The following is a 19,212-nucleotide window of genomic DNA, read 5'->3' as shown; positions in this document are numbered from 1 at the left end:
GGCGGAGGGGCAGCGGGACGGGCCGGCGGCGTCGCCGCTGCGGCGCGGGCCACGGAGAACCGCCCGGAGGGAGGGAGGAGGAGCGAGCCTCGGGTTAGGTGCGGGGCCGAGACGACGGCCGGTCCGGTTCGTGATACGACCCTCCCGCCCGTACGGGCCGGAGGGAGCGGGAGCGCCGGCCGGGCCTGGCGCGGCCCCGGGTGGGGGCCTTGTGCCAGGGGAGGAGGAGGGACGGAGAGCGGCAGGCGGGAGCGAGGGAAGGAGGGATGGGCGAGGGTGAGCGGGATGGAGCGGCCAACAGGGCGGGACGCTGAGGCTGGAGCGGAGCGGGGAAAAACGGGGTGGCGGGGAAACGGGGCAGCTCCGACGGCTGCGTGAAATGAAGGGCCCTGCCTGCTGCCGGCCGCTCTCATCTCGCTCTCTTTCTTCCCTGCAGGCTTCCTTTGGGAGTTCGAGCCCAGGTTCGTCCTCGCCCACCTCCTGCATCGGCACCCAGCCTGTCGCCCGCACGCCGTTCTCTCCTTGCCGCTCCTTCCCAAATATATCCCCTCGTAGTTTTCCTAAGGCTTCGTGTGCACGCTGTTAACCGCCTGCCAGGTTTTTAAGAGGAGATGTGCGCTACGGATTCCTTCACTTAAGTCCATTTGCAGTTAGAAATTGACTGCTTGGAACCAAAAATGAAATCAAAGTTGTGTAGCACTTTTAAGTCAGCATCTCAGTAAAGCCAGATAGGCTGGAAAAAGGCAGCTTCCCCTGTTGCTGTTAACTACAGTCTTGCCTAAATTTTTGACTTCTTGGTAATAGCAGAAAATGTTTAAAATCATAGCAACAAGTGATTTTTAAGGCTGTAACTAAATGCTGTTAAGGTTCTTTGGGATACAATATACAACCAAGCATTATTAACACCAGCAGGGCTGTTCGCAAATATTTGGGGAACATATTTGCTTCTATGCAGATGCATTCTGCAGTGTTTGTCATCATCTTTAACTCTTACGAAATTTGTTGAGCTTGTATTTTTCAATATAGTTTTGAATATTTTAAATGGGGTATTCAAAATTCAGAACTACAGGAGAAGTGGGACTTTTTAATGTAAAGTCTGTGGAACAGAACTTCCCATTGAGTTAAATGGAAAACAAGTTAGAAAAGTAATGAGAAGCAATAATCTTGAGCATACCCTTATGAGTACCTGTTAGATTAAGGCAATTGATAGTTTCTTAAAACTTGAGCAGGATGTGATGGCCAACAGCAGGAGGATTAAACACATAATGTCATTATTGGACCTGTAGTAGCATTGTCAGCTCTGCTGAAAGTTCTGTGAGACTGTAATATGAATAGCATGTGAATAAAAAGCATTTTTGGGCTGAATGTTTCTCTACACTGATATTACAAACTTTGACAGCTTTGTTTTAGGCAAGCTGAACAAAGTTCAATTACTTTAATGTACAGAATGAATGCTTAGCATCAATGATAAAAAATTGCATTATTTAAGATTCAGAAGTGTTGTTATTAACAGCTGTCTCAAGGCCGAAAGCAGTGCAAAGAGGAATACTGTATTATTTTTTGAAGAGGGTTGAAGATTTGTAGTTATTTCTTCAAAAACTTTTGATGAAATTCCTTGATAGAACTAATTCTTTGATAAACCTTGTCTGAAAACTAAGGATTGCAACAGAGCACTAGTAGTGAAAGAGAAACCAGAAGTGAAAGAGAAATATACTAATCTGTCTTTCTTCTCCAACCTGAAAATCATAAAGAAGTGAACATTAAAGAGCAAAGCAACCCTATGATTGGTGATTCTTCATTGTAGAACGCTGACTACTGATGCAGAATATTTTCATCTTGAAAATTGATTGACTCTTAATGTTTCAAATGACAAAGTGTGTTTAAAAATAACAGTACTTTTTTGATGACTTCTGAGTATCTTCTTCAGTAATTAAAAAGTGTCCACACATTTTAAAGTGGACCACAGAGCTATCACACTGGGTTGTTAATTAATGTGATCCATTAGATGCATTTTGTTATTTTTATTTTCCATAGTATTTCTTGAAATTCTGCTGTGTTTATTCTTCTAGATGAAGTGCTACCAATTAATTTTATTAGAAGATCCATTTGTGAGGCTAAAGCAATTGGAAGCGAGTCTCACTTTATTTTACTACTAGTAGGATGTGACCTCATAACCTAAGTTACCTGTTTGCCACTGGAAAACTATGCTTGTTACCATAAAAATCACATCAATAAAATCAGTCTATAGATCACAGTCTTGCAGATTCTAATATCTTTTGATGTATGTGCTTTGTATCTTAATGATGATTTCAAGGGCGTTTTGAACAAACTTTTATTCAGTATAATATTAATTTGGGATTGTACTTCCTGAAATTTAGTTTTGCTTGTTTAGGTACTTCTCCCTGCTATTTTGTTTGTAGCAAAAGCGAAAGATGTCCTTGTTACTTAAAAATATGAAAAGGAAAGGTCATCTAAATCAGCTGAAATTGTCAAATAGTTACGAATTTGTTACCCCGTTGAGAATTCTGACCCTCTTTGTAAGAGAGTTCATGCAGTTTGTTTTTGCTGGGATTTAATTTTGTATGTTGGTATAGGGGAAAAAATTTCTTAAATTAAGTTTTTTTTTTTGATAGTTGGCTCTTTGTCATCTGAGGATCATGACTTTGACCCATCTGCTGAAATGCTGGTACACGATTATGATGATGAGCGAACTCTTGAAGAAGAGGAAATGATGGAAGAAAGCAAAAATTTCAGCTCTGAAATTGAGGATTTAGAAAAGGTAAGAGCAACTCTTTCCCTTGTGAACGTCCATACATATTGTAACTTTTCTAGTGAGAAAAAATTCAACCTGTCCTTCAATTTGTATTGTATAGTGCAATTTTCTGCAAAAATTGCAGAAAATATTATTGGGTATTTGCAAATATTATTGGGTATTTGCAGCTTGTTGGAAAGAAAGGTTAGGATGCAGCAGTGCATCATCACAGAAAAGGCTGAACTTAGCTTCTCAAAGCTAAGTGTTGGTGCTCTTTTTTTTTTTTTTTTTTTTATTTAGTAGCACATTTGCTTTGGTAGAGAAATCACATAGGACATAGGTTTTAGAGGCCTGTCATCTAACATCACTTGTATGTTGAAACTACATTTTGCATACTATTAAAATGACATCTAGCGGTGTTTCATTATCTTGGTCAGGTTTTACTTTTCCAATATGCAGACAAACAATACTGGTTTAGCCATGATGGGTCACATTAATTTGCTTTATAAATGATGCTTCTATGCCTTAGTTTTATCAGTTTAGTATTCAGTGGATATACAAAATTATCAGTGTGCTCTTTGGCTTTTTCTATTCCATTTTACACGTCTTAGTAAGAAGTTTTTCTTATTTACACCTTTTGTTTATCCATGGCAGTGTAGCATGCATTCTAAATGCCTGCTGAATGCTGAACACCCAGAAATTGATCCTATTTGCATTACTCTTTCCATGACCCACTTATACTACTCAGCATGACTGCAGGTTTTGGTCAACAGACTTCCAGAAAAGTGTATTTTTTAGCATCAAATACAAGGCTGTGTTTCAGTAGTCCATGTGAAAACAAATTTTCTACATACAGAGTTGACAGTGTTTATACTCCTGATTTTTTTTTTTTTTTTGGCCTTGCTGCCTTTACTTTTTTGCTGATGATGAGCTTGCTGTTATAGTAGTGAAGCAGTTTGCCAGGTCTGATGGTCAAAATGGAGTTTTTACTCCACAAAATTCTCTTACTGCTTCTATAGTAGAAGAAAGAACAACCAAGAAACATTCATCCTAAACACTTTATTACTCTAGGTCCTTATCCTGGAAAGATTTGGATATGAGTTTCCATTTACCCATTGTGAAAAGTCTTTGCCTGACTAAGACCTTGCCTGGCAAAAGAAAAAAAAAAATGGAATTTAACCAGTGTATGAGTTCAACAATAAATTTTTAGTGGTATAACTTTTAAAGGTGTAAATATTAGAAATATTTTTCATTCCCTGATGTCTTGATTCAGGTAATGAAAAAGAATCTGCATTGTTAATTGTTCTATTAATTGTATTAGGATGCATGATTATTATGATGATAGTTATTAGAAATTTGATCAAAAATTATCAGAAAAGCCAAGCTAAAAATCAAGCCTTTCTCTTGATTTTTGCCTTTTCATGGCTGTCTTATTACATTCTCAGTGGTTAATACACATTCTGCAGGAGATGAAAAGAAGGGCTTAGAAGTTGTGTATTGGTTTACTTTTGTGGGAGTTTTCACATGTGCAGCTGTAACTATGTAGGAACAAAGTCTTCAAAGTTTTCTGTATTTCTCTTGAAGAATTATTGACAAACCATGTTCTACAGTATCAATCAGATAAGGAGCAAATTTTTAATACTTACTTTTCATTTTCATCCAGTAAAATATTTTCCCCTTCAGCTTGACAGAACTCACTACATGCCAAGAGGCATATTTACGAATTGCTACCATAAAATAATTTTAAATTAATATTTTAAACCTTTAATTATTCTTGCTTTCAGCTGAATGTTTGTTTTTTATTTCTGTTTTTCAAAATATGTCTTACTCTCTTAGGCCTGAACTGTTTACAAGTAATTGGCAATATGTTGAAGTGTTGTAAATCTTCTTGTATTAGGAAGGAAACATGCCGTTGGAAGATTTACTAGCATTCTATGGCTATGAACCCACAATTCCAGTTATGCCAGGTTCCAGTGCAAATAGCTCGCCAAGTGAACTTGCAGATGAGCTTCCAGATATGACTCTAGATAAAGTAAGTCAGAACATTTTCACCTGCATTGTTGTTTAAAAGCAGAAATCCAGGTGGCTTTAAATTACGTTTCATAATCTCTTGATGCTACAAAATATATATGTTTGTTAATTTCAATATACATTGTCACTCTGGGATCCTACCTTTTCAAGGATATTGGGCATTTAGTTCTAATGATGAAGCATAGCAGCTTTATGTGTCACTATATTAGTACAAAAGAAAACGAAATACGTCAATAGTTCTTCTGAAACACATGTGGAGAACTTTTAAGTAGGGGGTTTGTTAGTTGTTTTGGGTTTTTTTTAGTTAGGAAGTGGGATTTTTTGATAATAAGTGCAGTGTCCAGAAATGACTCTGACTTCCACCATACATCAAGTGCAAAAAAAAAAGAAAATAACATGAAGATGCACTTCTGAATGTTTTTTCAAATGTTTATCTTTTAGAAAGGTCTCGGCTTTAGGGAGAGAGAGATTGTTTTATGTGTAGTGACTATATATGTTGAATTGCTGATACAAAACCCTGAAATTTCTGCTTTTGTGGTGTGCAAGTAAAGTTTAAATTCTGAGATTTTATTCTGATTTTTGGCCACAAAGCGTGTGCAGCTTGTAGTTGAGTTTAGAAAGTATCCAAGTAGTAAGTATATGTCTTTTTTTTTTCCTATGGGTATGATGTAATGGTAAACTCCACAGAAAGAAGGATATAATGATGGCTCTGCACATCTGATTCTCATTAGGATTCACGATTGTGTTGAGGCTACAAAAATGTAGTCGGCTTGTTGTCTAATACAGTTTTTCCCCTTCCAAATATCTGTCAGAGGGGTTCAAACATGTCTGCTAGTGGAGGAAGTATGCCTTCTCTTTCTTAATATTGTTTCTTTAACCTACAAAAATGTGTGATTTTTTTGGTGTTTTGTTATCTAGAACTATTCTCTCAGCAAAAGTCTACAAAAAACCTGGCTGGGTTTTTTTTTCTTTTTGGTTGGTTGGCCTTTTCCACAGAGTTTAGGACGCAGTAGCTTTTAAAGCTTCAGTATAACTGTGATGCAAAGAATGACAGAATGCTAAGTATGTGAGGTAGTTTCCATTGGTGTTTCTTAGTGGAAGCAGCTGGAGGAACATCTGAGATTGATGCTTGCAAAAGTTAATTTTTGTGCATTTGTTTTAATAGAAGACAGAGGGGAACTGCTATGTTTGACTCTGAAATGAATGGCTTTATTCTTAGAGTTAGTAGGAGCAAACTAGCTTTTTATTTAAGGGAATATGATCTGCAAAATTTTCTTCTGGTAAGGTAACTCATTTTAATTAATGAGGCTTACAGTTGGCTGAATCTAAGTGCTTACCAGTCTATATTTTATAGTCACTCTGGGGTTTTATTTTTTTATTTTAATGATACAGGAGGAAATCGCTAAAGACCTGTTGTCAGGTGATGATGAAGAAACACAGTCTTCTGCTGATGACTTGACACCATCAGTTACTTCTCATGAAGCTACTGACTTCTTTCCTCGGCCACTAAGATGTAGGAAACCTAATTTTATAATAGTGCTTTATAAAAAGTCATAGCATTGTACATAGCTTTATACCTTAAAATGCCAAAATTGAGGAGTACTATTCACTGTACCAGGTTGTTGAGAAACAGTGCTTTGTAAAATGTTGTACATGAACATTGACTTTGGTTTGCATTACTGAGTACCTAAAAGACTTTTATTTGGTTTTCTGCTCAAAGCACAATTAAAATTAATTTTTCTATGAATGCAGTAACTTCATAATCAATAGTTATATAGTGTTGAGGAACACCCTTCATGACTTTCAGTGTTAGTGAATTATATGAACATGTAACCCATTCTTTTAAATTAGTGTCTCTGTACTAAAATTTTTGCTGCTGCTTTTAAGCCAGTGACTCCTCGTTACAGCCTGTGGATGTGAACTGGGATGCAGTGTCTTTGTGATTATTTCCCTTCACACATTCAACACTTTTCCATATGGCTTTAACGGGTGAGCCAAAGTAATTTTATATGGGATGGGGCCTGTAAACCCATGACCACCAAAATTTCACTGTCCATCTAGCTGTGATGGGAAAGAACCAGTGGTTCAGTTATCCAGCCTGGATGAGATATTCCTTATTCCCTGTTGCATCTCATTTGTTCACTGGTGTCCTAAAGCTAGAGCAGTGTGGAGGACTTCTATTACAGTTTTAATTTGGCAAATATATTAACATATTCCATGGAGGATTTCATTTTTTTAGAGGAGGGAAGGATAAAAGGATTGTGCTGCCTCAGTCACCAGCAATCATAGCCGTTTGCATACTGCTGTCTGATAAATGCAGGACATTTGTATTGAAAGAGAGATAAAAAAATTGTAATGCCCCTTTCTCAGTTAAACAAATGCCAAAACATGCTGGCACTTGTGAACTGTTAATGAATATGACATTTTAAGTGTGGAAGTTTCATAGAAAAACATCTTTAGCCCCTCATCTGAGGATTAAGAAACAGACATCTTTGTTCTCAGCTGTCATGGTTTTCTTTCAAAATGTTTCTTTGTTAGAACATTCAGCTGGACATTTTAAAATCAAGTATCCACCATTTCAGGGAAGGAGATACCAATTCTCTGTGCTGTTGGCAGTTCCATTTTTTTCTGGTCTCTCTCTGTCCATTTCCCAGATTCTAAGATAACATTAAGTTTTAAGATATGCATTATCTAATACGTAATACAGATTGTTTCACTAAATTCACATTAACTGGGCAAAATAATTGCCTGTGATTGTCCAAGCATATTGTTCCGTTCGTTCAGGTTAGCCCATTGCTTGCTACTTGTAAAACCAAAAAGAGAGAGGCTGGTGATTTCAGTAGTGCCTACGGAAGAAGACCCTCAGTCCATGCAGTCTTAGATATTGTCTCTGATGTTCTTGATGTTTTTGTTGTGATGAAGCTAAAATTTCAGCCTAGTTTATGTTTTCTCTGAAGCTGGAGAATACAAAATAGCTGTAATTATGTCACAACTGTAGATTCCCTTCTGCTGGGGATTATACAACAATAAAAATAGGACTGCTTCAGAACCCAGTACCACAGCGTCCCAGATTATCAAATGTGAGTTATTCTATGAAGTAATGTATTTGAATTGTTTGGAGGGCTCTGCTGTTTTTCCTCCTAAGGGAAGGAAAAAAAAATATGTAAGAGGAATAAGCAGTCCTTTTTTTTGTCTTACTTATTCCATTTTGTGTCTCTCCTGTATCTTCATTCTGTGCTAAGGCAGTCTGGTTTAAATTAATGTTTTGAATGCCCATTAAAACTTCTGATGAAAGGTTTCAGTAGGTAATAAAGGCATGCCTTTAGCTTTAGTCTCTTTGTGATTGACCTCAGGCTGTGTCATAGCCCGGGAAGTTTCCTGTTTTTTCTCTAGGCATAAGCTTTTATTGAGAAAATCAACAAAAAAATTATCTCATTTCCTTTTGACTGTTGGAAATATAGTGGATTGTGTCATTTGCAATGATGATAAATGTTTCAGTTCTGCAGTATACAAATACCAGTGTGTTCTGACTTAATTCTAGTTTGGTTTTGATAGAAATCTGGATCAATAGACACACAATAAGTGTCTCCCTGAATAAAAGCAGGTGCTCCTTTCAAAAGTAAATGTTATCTTGTAGTTCTGTACTTGAATAGAAAATTCTCCATAGCTAAAAGCAAACTTCTTTGTTTCTGAAGCAAACACCACATGTGACGGAGATAAGGAATCTGATGGTGAAGATGTAGAGACAGACAATGGTAATTCATCTGAAGATTTGAGAAAGGTAATAATTATATTTTTTAAAAGTTAGAACTTAAGAAAAATCCCATGAGAGTTTTAGTATGTATCTAAGGTTGTACCTTCATTCAGAAATTCTATGTCACATGCCAGGCTAATGATGCTTTTTAATACTTCCATACACAAAGTATTGTCAGTAACTTTTTCTCTTTATTTTTATTATATTTTCAGGAAATAATGGTTGGTTCACAATACCAGGCTGAAATTCCAGCTTACCTTGGCAGATGTAGTGATGATGAAAAGGGTATGTTTTTCTAATTGTTTTACTTCCTATTTTATGTTTATACATAGCACTTAGTGGAAAAATGTTATTTAGATTTGTAAGGTCAATTCAATTACCTAGCAAAAGTCTCAGAGACCATTTGAAAAATGGTTCTAGAAAATTGAAGCAGCACAACTGTATACTTAGATCTCAGAAGTGTGACTCTCCAACTTGAAGAGGACATTCTTAAGACAAAATTTGAGGGTTAATTCTGATGTGTCTGCTAATAGTAGGTGTCCAGTAACTGTAGGTCAAGAATGAGTTCTTTTTTTGGAGAATCATAGCTGGTCTATGAGCATGGAACTTAGTTTACATTGAAGATGTTCAGAACAGTCTTTTTCCTTGCTCATTTTTTTTGGCTGGTAAAACCATGTGAGATATATAAAATTGCTATGGAAAACAAAGCAATAAACTATTTTAAATTTCCTTGGTATTTATCCTATTATTCTATATAATAGGTCCTGTTATATTGTTTCTTAAAAATGTAGTGTATTAAATATGATGTTACTCCAGTACAAATTTATGTTAAAAATTGCTGTTGTGCTAGAGTGGAAAAAAGAGCCTTATGTAATAGAGTTTTATTTTGTTTCTTTAGAAACCTAATACATATAGGTATGGAATTGAAAAGGCAAATAATGCAAAAAGATTTGCTCATGGGTGGAACAGCTATGAAATTAAGAAATGGGTTGGGTGATGTAATAGTAAATGAAGGGCATTCTGTGGGGTTTTTTCTGCCAATTTTTGATATTCTGCAAGGTGCCTGTGTTCTTTAGCATTTAATGGGGATATTATTTGAGTGAATTGTATTGAGTCTTTTCAGCTGTGCCACCTGCTCTTTTGAGGAGTAATCCTCTGCAATAGAGGAGAAGGAAATGACATACCATTTGGTAGGAATGGAGCTGGAAGCATTAGGAAGTGAATATCTCTTGTGTTGCTTAAGATCTAGGAAAGCCTCCAATTTTTTAAGATTCAAGCATGATGCTAATGGGTTGCAAGAAACGGAGGAGTAAGGACTGGATTTACATGGGTAACTCTTTTACAATTTCCACATCTTGACTTCTCCTCAGCCAAGAACTAAGGAAGTCCTTATAACCTGAAGATGACCAAGGCGGGGTTAATTCAACAATTTTCTCTGTAATGAGGTGGTAGTAGAGAAAAATAGTCAAAGTCTTGTCTGAGAGCATGGCCAAGAGCAAAGTAGCTCCCAGATCAGAGAGCTCAAGGAGCATCTTTTGAGGTTATTCTTGGTTAATAAAGAAAGCTGAAGAGGAGTGTCACCAGCACTCTGGAAGGTTGGGCTTAGTTGTAGGGGTGGAGGATTCTATGAAAGCCTTTCCTGTATGCCCTGAAGAGCTAGTGATGGCAAATCGGGCCTTACATTTGTACTACGTAGTCCAGCTACCAGATGTGAGCTAGAAAGCAGCTCGGCACTCCTATAAACTTTGTATCTTACCTGTCTGAAAGCTTTCTATGTTGTTAACCCATAAAAGAACTTTTCAGGGGTGTTATTTTATTCCTCACCTTAGCCTAATGTTGTTTCCTGCAGTTTTAGGAAAGCTTTAAGCACATCCATCTTTTCTGCTGTAGCAGACATTATGGTTCTGTGTTTGAATTAAATAACTCAAGTTCTATATTGTCAAGAGAATACCTGAAACATGATGTGCAATGGTAATCACATCTATTGATCAAAATAAAGGATTTATAGTTTAATCTAGTATTGAAAGATGCACAGACTGACAAAGCTCCTGTCAGCTCCTGTGCATTTCCAATATATTGTCTTTGAGATAAGCTGTCTGGGAGTTGCAGATGTCATTTCAACATACTGTGAAAGACTTTACATCCTAATCACTTAAAGCATTCAGCGTACCAAATTCTTAACAGCATTCAGTTTCTACTGAATGGAAAATCTAATCACCACATTGCCATACAGATTGCCACTCTGTTAAGTAATTTTTGGCAAAGTTTAGTTGAAAATTAGTAAGTAGCCAAAGTGATCTGCGGTTTAAAAGTAGTATGATCATGCTCGATTTTATTACTTCTGTGTTCCTGTTCTTTGTATTTGTGAAATAGCTTTCAATGTTACAGCCTTAAAAATGTTACACCTGGCATGAATGGATTTCTGTTTTATCAGCTTATGAAAATGAAGACCATTTACTTTGGAAACCTGATGTGATCTCAGAAAGTAAAGTTAGAGAATACCTTTTTGAAACCTCCTTAAGAACAGGAAATGAAAAAATGATTGGCAGAATTCCTGAAGGACTACATACACGGGACAATGAGCAAGTAAGTTTTATATCCTGTTCTATTTGTGACACAGCACTTTGTAATTAACATGTGGTCTCCTTCTCTGCTTTGTATTATTAAGGCACCACTACTCAATGTCTTCATTCCTTAGTTGAATATTACGGGGTCAAGATCTTACTTAAAATTTTTAAGCACATTCTTAAAAATCTTGAGTATTTGAATGTTGACAGCCTTGTGATCTGTGATGTTTCTGGTTGTCATACCGTTGACAAGTTCAGCCTTTTTAATAATTGCGTATAGTGTTTTACATTTATTTTTTAGTTAGAAAGCCTCAGCTTTTAGGTGGTTTTGGTTTTGACTCTTGTTTTTAAATTTTCATCATATGTAAAGATAAATCCTCCCTAGATATATTCACTGGAATACTAGTTTTGGAGGTCTAGATTAGATATTACGAAACTTGGACCCTTCTAAAGACTTTTTTTATTTTATAGGCGCTGTATGAACTTCTTAAAAGTAGCCATAATGTTAAAGAAGCAATTGAGAGATACTGCTCAAATGGAAAGGCATCTCAGGGTAAGAGAATACATGTTTTTTTAGAAAAGTGTGGTTAAAAAAAAAAAGTTCTGTGGAAAATTCTTGAGTAGAATCAGATTATCAAGCACATCCCTGTCATGATGACTTTAGGACAAATTAGGTATAATCTGACATTGTCCATTTGGAAGTTCTGCTACAAAAGTTTGCAGTTAGTAGAAAGGCTGACAAGTTGTTTTTGACCTTCCCTTCTTTCCTCCACAGCTGTTGTAATGGTGAAACAGATTGAGGAGAGGGGTGGTGACAGACGTGATTCTGCTGCTATAAAGCAGTTCTCACCCACTATATGTAGTGTCTCTTGGAGATCATGATTGATTACAGTCTGATAACATTTGTACCAAAATCAGGAGAATATATGTGGGTACGTAAATAAGTCCCCATTCTGTGCTAACATTTGTGTTATGCCAGCCCTAAACGGGCTCTGTTGTATAGTTCCTTAGGGCATGGAGAGCTTTGCTTGAGTCTGCATTGGAAAATGGGCTTCCATCTTGTTTGTCCTTATTTTTTATTAATCCCTTAAATGAAAACCAGAGTCTGTCATTTAACAAAGGTGGGTTTTTGTCCTTTATTTTTGCGCAAGTTTTGTGTGAAGCAGAATGGGTTATGAGCTCTGCTGTAAGTTGATATTCTGGCAGATAGTCCTCTACTCAGAACTGGATCCAAAGGGAAGTTGAGTGTATGCAATTAACTGCTGTGAGAGACAAGTATCTAAGTGAATATCAGGTTGAACGCCGACTGGCAGCTTAAGTACCACACAAACTCCTTCTGCCCCACCACTTCCTTTCCTGGTGGAGAATGAAAATTAGAGGAAAAAAGTAAAACTTCGGGTTGAACTAAGAACAGTTTAATAATTGAAACAAATAAAAGAATATAATAAGAAAACTAATTATAATGCTTACAGTAATAATTTTAGTGAAAGGGTAAGACAGAGTGATAAAACCCCCAAGAGGCGAGTGATGCACAGTGACGCGGTTGCTCAGCACCTGCTGACTGAGGCCCAGCCTGTCCCCCAGCAGCACCTGGCCACTCCCAGCCAGCTCCCCCACTTCATACCCTGGCCATGTTGGTCTGAGTGTGGAATATCCCTTTGGCCAGGTCGGGTCAGCTCTCCTGGCCGTGCTCCCCCAGGCTCTTGGGCACCTGATCACTGCAGAGCACAGAACACTGAAATGTCCTTACTTGCACAGTTTAGACCCAACTAAAACATCAGTGTGTTATCAATATTATTCTCATATGGGATCCAAAACACAGCACTGTACCAGCTACTAGAAAGAAAATTATCTCAGCCAGAATCAGGACACTAAGGTCAAGCTGAAGGAAGAAATAAAGACTATATGAAGAATGCTTTAAAAACCTCAAGAGATTGTGTAGACCATAAAGTATCAGCTGCAGGGCTGTATCCTACATCCAGTATTTCTCTGGAATTTAGGTTCCTGTTTCAGGATTGAAGAATACCTCTGTCCATTTGTGCCTTACAGGCCAAAATTCCATCCTAAGGACTGATACTCCTTACCCATACCCTGTTCCCCAGGTTCAGATGGAATGTTACACCTTCATTAAAATGGTAAGGGACAGATGGAGGAGTAAGGCCTAACAGGTGAGGGAGAGGCTGTGGATGTTGCCTAGACTTCAGTAAAGCCATTGACACCATTTTCTACAGCATTCTCCTGCAGAAGCTGACAGCCCATGGCTTGGAAAGGTGCACTCTTCACTGGGGTAAACCCGTCTGGATGGCTGAACCCAGAGAATGGTGGTAAATGGAATTAGACCCACCTGGTGTGTTCCCCAGGGCTCAGTATTGGGGGAAGTTCTGTTTAGTACCTTTATCAATAATCTGGATCAAGTGCACTCTCAGTCCATTTGCAGGCAAAAGCAGTTGGGTGGGAGTGTTGATCTGCTGGAGGGCTGGAAGGCTCTGCAATGGGATCTGGACAGGATGGATCAACAGGCCAAGGCAAATGATGTGAGGGTCAACAAGGTCCAGTGCTGGCTCCTGCCCTTGGGTCACAACAACCCCAGGCAGTGCCACAGGCTGGGGCAGAGTGGCTGGAAAGGAGCTGGGGGTGCTGGTGGCAGCAGCTGAACATGAGCCAGGCTGTGCCCAGGTGGCCAAGAAGGCCAATGGCATCCTGGCCTGGCTCAGCAATAGTGTGGCCAGCAGGAGCAGGGCAGGGATTGTCCCCCTGTCCTGGGCACTGGTGAGGCCACACCTGGAGTGCTGTGTCCAGTTCTGGGCCCTGACTGCAGGAAAGACACTGAGGGGCTGGAGTGAGTGCAGAGAAGGGCAGGGGAGCTGGGGCAGGGTCTGGAGCACAAGTGCTGTGAGGAGCAGCTGAGGGAGCTGGGGGTGTTTAGTCTGGAGAAAAAGAGGCTCAGGGGTCACCTTATCACTCTCCACCTTTCTGCCTGAAGGGAGGCTGTGGCCAGGTGGGGGTTGGCTTCTCCCACATAACCAATGACAGGATGAGAGAAGATGCTCTTAAGCTGCACCAGGGGAAGATTATATTAGATATTGCAAAGAAATTCATGGAAAGCATTGCTAAACATTGGAATAGATTTTCCAAGGAGGTGGTAGAATCATCATCCCTGGGGGTGTTTAAGAAACAACTGGATATAAGGCATTTAGTACTGTGTCTAGTTGACATGGTGGTGTTTGCTCAAAGGTTGGGCTTCATGATCTTTGAGGTCTTTTCCAATCTCAATGATTCTGTGATTTTGTAATGTTGTCAGTGTCTGTCTCTTAGAGTAGCCATTATACTATGATGTGCTCTACCCCACTGAAGCTCATTACTGTTCTCAGTATGGAAATCAAAAATACACCACTCCCAGGCAAGTTTCTTACAGTGAGACTTTACATGGGGGTATTTTCTCCTCTTCAAAGGTTGAGAACTTTGCAGTAAGGAATGCAAAATTAATGGGGTTGAGAAAGAAAAAAAAACCAGCTGTGAGGTGGAGTGATTATTGCTTTCATCTGGGAGCATAAAGGTTTGTTTTCAGTGTGTGCTTCCAGAGATACTTTGAAATGTGTGAATGCATTTTCCCCCACTGGCTTTTGAGTGGAAACTTTTTGTATTACCATTATGAATGTAAGATATCTGAAAAATCCCTCCTTACATATATATATATACCCAAAGCTACAATTAAGATTGGAAATTCATAGGAGTCTTGAACGATTTTTGTTGGCTGTTTGTCAAACCAAAATCCAGTTTTAAAAAATGCAGGTTTAATCAGTTAAAAATAAATAAAAAAAGAAATTTACCGTTTCTCCTTAAGAGATCTGAAGGGGTTGGAAGAGGTCTGTGGCTCTTTAGGACCAGGTGGTTGTTTTTTTCTGGATTCCATGATAGCCCTTATTTTTCAAAAGCCTGGATCCTGTTTAGTCTCAGTCAGTTTGTCCTGCATGGCCTCCTGACCTAGGCTGAGTGCTGAGGCACTCCTCCATGGTGCATTATGCCTTTTCCAGGAGTGTACTACCTCACCAGAGGGTTTATGAAATCAGGCAAATTGTTGTATGTTCTGGGTAGTCTGCCTCATGCTGGATCCATTGGCTGTCTGTGTCAGGTTGGAATTGCCCTCCTGATGACAGTTGATCCCACCCTGTTTCTCAGCTGTGATTTACAGCGCCATGCACTGAGGCCAGCATCCAGGCTGGTAGTTGGCTCCTGGGTAAGACATGGCCTAGACTGCTGAGTGCCTGAGACAGAATGTTCTGTGGTTTGCACAGCAGAGCTGAGCTCTGTCAGGCCTTCTTGTCTGTGATGCTCACAGTCAGAACAGGGCCATCCATCAAAATAGGGTTTTCCTTGGCTTTTTTTTTTTCCAACAACCACTGTTCCTTGTGTCCTGTGTAACAAGAAATATTGGGAAAAATTACCACACAACCACCTCAGTGATGTTATCAAACACTATTTTTTGATGACAAACTTACTAAGACCAAAAAACTTTTTAAATATCCTTTGCCTTCAAGGATGAAAAATTTCTGAAATCAAACTCTGCTAGATCGTTCCTTATAAAGAAGAATGTTAAATTTCAGGTAGGATAGTTTCTCAGTAGGGGAGATAAAATCTAAAGATCTGAATAACTGAATTACTTTGTTTTTTTAGAATGCATTTGGATATTCATGCATTAGGAACAAAATTTTATTCTTTGTAAAATGTTAGCAAGGAAAATCAAGTTTCTCATGCTACTTTTATAATTGTCTAGAAGAGATGACAGCATGGACAGAAGAAGAATGCAGAAGCTTTGAAAATGCACTTCTGATGTATGGAAAAGACTTTCATCTCATACAGAAAAACAAGGTTAGTGTTTTACAGTTAAATGGAAGAGTTGGTAAATTATATGGTACTATATGAAGGCAGTCTTTTGTCAGAAGCCATACAGAAGAGAGAAATAAGAACCATATTAAAATAAATCTGTCATTTTTGAACTATTTTTTCTTTCCTTTGCAGTAGTATTTCCAAACATCATTGGAAATACTAGGCATTGTGTTAATATATTATCTCTGAAATCAGTTGGCATTACTTCTCTTTATGCATGTGCATTACAATTCAGTTTAAATTCATGCCTTTCCTAGGAGTGAACAGTATTTCTATGCCATGGCTCTAGGAGGGGAGAATGCATTTTTGCCTAATTTATTCTGTCACCAGGAAGATGCTAGTTTACAGAATCTGGCTGCATTCTGTGTTTTCATAAGGTATAGTCATCCATAATATTCTCTTTTCTGACTCCGAAAAGGAGTCTTGGTTTGGATTGCTTCTGATTGACTCCTCTGTGCCTGAAGAATCAGGCTTTTTTGCTGTTTTTATCAAAAAGCAATAGTTGACAATATCAGTGTTTCCAAATTTCCTGTATACCTCCTTTATGCTTTTGATACTACGTTAAAGGTTTTTTTTTCTTTGGGAGTCTGGTGTTTTTACTGTATTTCAGGTGAACTTTCTAGGGTTGTGGTTGCTGTTCAACAGTAGTCTACTGGTCGTGCCCAATATCTGGTTTAACCCATCCTAAATAATTCGATTGTTCAGATTTTAAATGGCCTTTACAAATAAACATGAATGCTTCAGAGATTAAAAATGTTTTCCAACATGGAACTGTCTGTCACTATGGACTAGAATTAGTCTTAAGAAATCTACTGTTTTTTTTTTCCCAGGCAAAAGGGAAGAAGAGTTTAGGGAAAGTTCTGGGTTCCAGCATAAGGTGATATGACTTGCATACAGCCAGTATCAGCTAGACAAGATTTAATGTGTGGAGGAGCTTAACAAGATGTGTTTCCTTACTGCTGCAGTGCAAAGCTTTGTTAACTGGGCCTTTGTGCAGTAGCATATGGACACCTGTTAATTTCCTCCCCTTCCTGTCTGTGCCTAAACTAGCAAGGTTTACTACTGCACCCAAGGCATTTTGGATTTGCCACTGATGTTTCTGTATGTGTGAAAATGCTCAAATATATTTTACTGCCAGACTGTATTGGATAGTTGTATGTTGGATAGAGTTGTAAAACTGGAACTGTGGGTGATATTATGATGATGTGAAATATTTCTGCATCAATAAGTAGATAAAAATGGAAGTAATGACTTTTTCTCCAAGAATCTGTCTTCACATAGCACCTCCATTTTGGGGAAAGACAAACAGTTAACACAGATCAAAATGAGTTATACCTTCTCAATAAGACTACAGTTTTATTTTGTTTAAGCATTTACTGTTGTGGTTTAACAACTCTGTTGCCAAAGCCTCCACAGTTCTGGACTTTGCCCAAAGGAATTCCAAAAAGACCCAGAGTCTTTTGTGCTTCACTCCGCTTAGATCGTTCATTGCTCAGCTTTTTCCATTGTAAGAGAGGATACATCTTACTGTTAAAAAAATGTTTATATATATATTTATATAAGTACTTCAGAGGTAGATAGAGTTTCAACCTAGTTTTAAAAAGAAATCTAATAACACATTGAGTAGAACAGATGTAATATTTGAAACTGTAGGTCTGTTTGAAGTCTGCAAAGATATTTTCCAGAACAATAAAAACTGACAATATTGCAGGAGTAGGAACTGGGAAGATGACAAAACCATAGCCTTTGCATTAATGTTGTCAATTCTTCTTGTTGTCCTTTAGGTAAGAACCAGAACAGTTGCTGAGTGTGTGGCTTTCTACTACATGTGGAAAAAGTCAGAACGTTATGATTACTTTGCTCAGCAAACAAGATTTGGAAAGAAGAAATATAACCATCATCCAGGAGTTACGTAAGTAAAATGTTCTTGGAATGTGTTTTCTGTTGCAAATCATAAATGTAGAAGACTTCCCCCCCCACCTCACTTCTGTCATTGCACTGTAAAGCTTCAGTGGCTATGGCAACTGAAATTAAATCTATCATCATTTATAGGACTTTTTTTCCAGTTATATAATACATTATGGATGCAATATTATTTTAGGGACTACATGGATCGCTTAGTAGATGAAGCAGAATCCCTTGGAGGAGCAGTCCATTCTTCAGCCTTAACATCTAACAGTCGAACAGAAACCATTCCTGATCAACAACTAAGCATTCTGAACTCTATCACTGCCAATGAGTTGACAGGTAAATCAAGAAAAAAAAAATCTTGGTTGGAACTACACAAACAACTATTTCATTTGCATTTGTGTTCATCTGTTTTCCAGCACTGACAAACAGTGTAGCTACAGTCTGCCACAATTCAGATGTGAACTGCCTGGATGACGCTTTTCCTCCTATGGACAGCTTACCCCGAGCACCAGTTAATCATGTGCCTGTTGGAACAGAAGAATTGCTTAACTTGCCTAGCAATGGTGAAAGTGATTGTTTTAATTTATTTGAGACTGGCTTTTATCATTCAGAGCTAAACCAAATGAACATGTGCAGTGAGGAGGCAGAAAGACCTGCGAAGAGATTGAAAATGGGGATTGCTGTCCCAGAATCTTTCATGAATGATGTTTCTGTAAATAACCTTGGTGTGGACTTTGAGAACCACACACACCATATAACCAGTGCCAAAATGGCTGTTTCAGTGGCTGACTTCAGCAGTCTATCTGCAAATGAGACAAATGGTTTTATCAATACCCACACTCTCCACCAACATGCTGCCCTTCATTCAGAATGACTGTGGAAAACTAAAGAAACAGTGGGTACTTTATGCAGTAGTAGTAAACTTGATGGGAGCTATCAGGTTTGCTTAGTCTTTCACTGGAAGTTTGAACTTTATGACATCAGTGATGTCTTTGTATGTATAGAACTATATCTTGATTTATCAAGAGTAATTTCTTTTTTCAGTCCATAAATGTGGAAATGTCATAGGATGTGTGGCAGAGTTTGGGACTAAGAGAACTCTGTGGTGCAGCTTTAAGCTCTGCTTCATTTTTTTTTCCTAAAGCCTGTAGACAGAGGCCACCGTTTCAAAACCAGCACAGAAGTTCTGAACGGATTGGAGTGGCTTTTTTAGTCTAAGTTACTTTTACCGTAATGGATGCAGTGGAATAACAATGTTTACAGGTACCAATCCTGATCCCTGCTCAATGTAGCATTCCCACCCTCCCCCC

General features: G+C 38.3%; 1 protein-coding gene across 3 annotated transcripts; it reads left to right on the top strand.

Annotated features, from left to right (window-relative positions):
• The first annotated feature begins 436 nt into the window (after positions 1-436).
• On the top strand, positions 437-18,838 carry MIER3 (MIER family member 3). 3 transcript variants are annotated; one of them, XM_015615182.2, is made up of 12 exons: positions 437-461; positions 2,634-2,779; positions 4,650-4,784; positions 6,176-6,296; positions 8,479-8,564; positions 8,750-8,822; positions 10,972-11,123; positions 11,576-11,657; positions 15,882-15,973; positions 17,776-17,903; positions 18,093-18,238; positions 18,319-18,838. In XM_015615182.2, the coding sequence occupies exons 2-12, from the start codon at positions 2,681-2,683 to the stop codon at positions 18,774-18,776; spliced, it is 1,572 nt and encodes a 523-aa protein (XP_015470668.1). In that variant the 5' UTR covers positions 437-461; positions 2,634-2,680; the 3' UTR covers positions 18,777-18,838. The 3 variants fall into 3 exon arrangements, with proteins under 3 accessions (XP_015470668.1, XP_015470667.1, XP_015470669.1); XM_015615181.2 differs by having other exon boundaries at positions 15,879-15,973; XM_015615183.3 differs by lacking the exon at positions 437-461 and having other exon boundaries at positions 2,712-2,779; positions 4,589-4,784; positions 15,879-15,973.
• Positions 18,839-19,212: the final 374 nt, after the last annotated feature.

Source organism: Parus major, chromosome Z (genome assembly GCF_001522545.3).
Source record: "Parus major isolate Abel chromosome Z, Parus_major1.1, whole genome shotgun sequence".
In the NCBI taxonomy this organism is placed as follows: Eukaryota; Metazoa; Chordata; class Aves; order Passeriformes; family Paridae; genus Parus; species Parus major.
The sequence above is the reverse complement of the archived record's forward strand: the minus strand, read 5'-3'. Positions and strand labels throughout refer to the sequence as shown.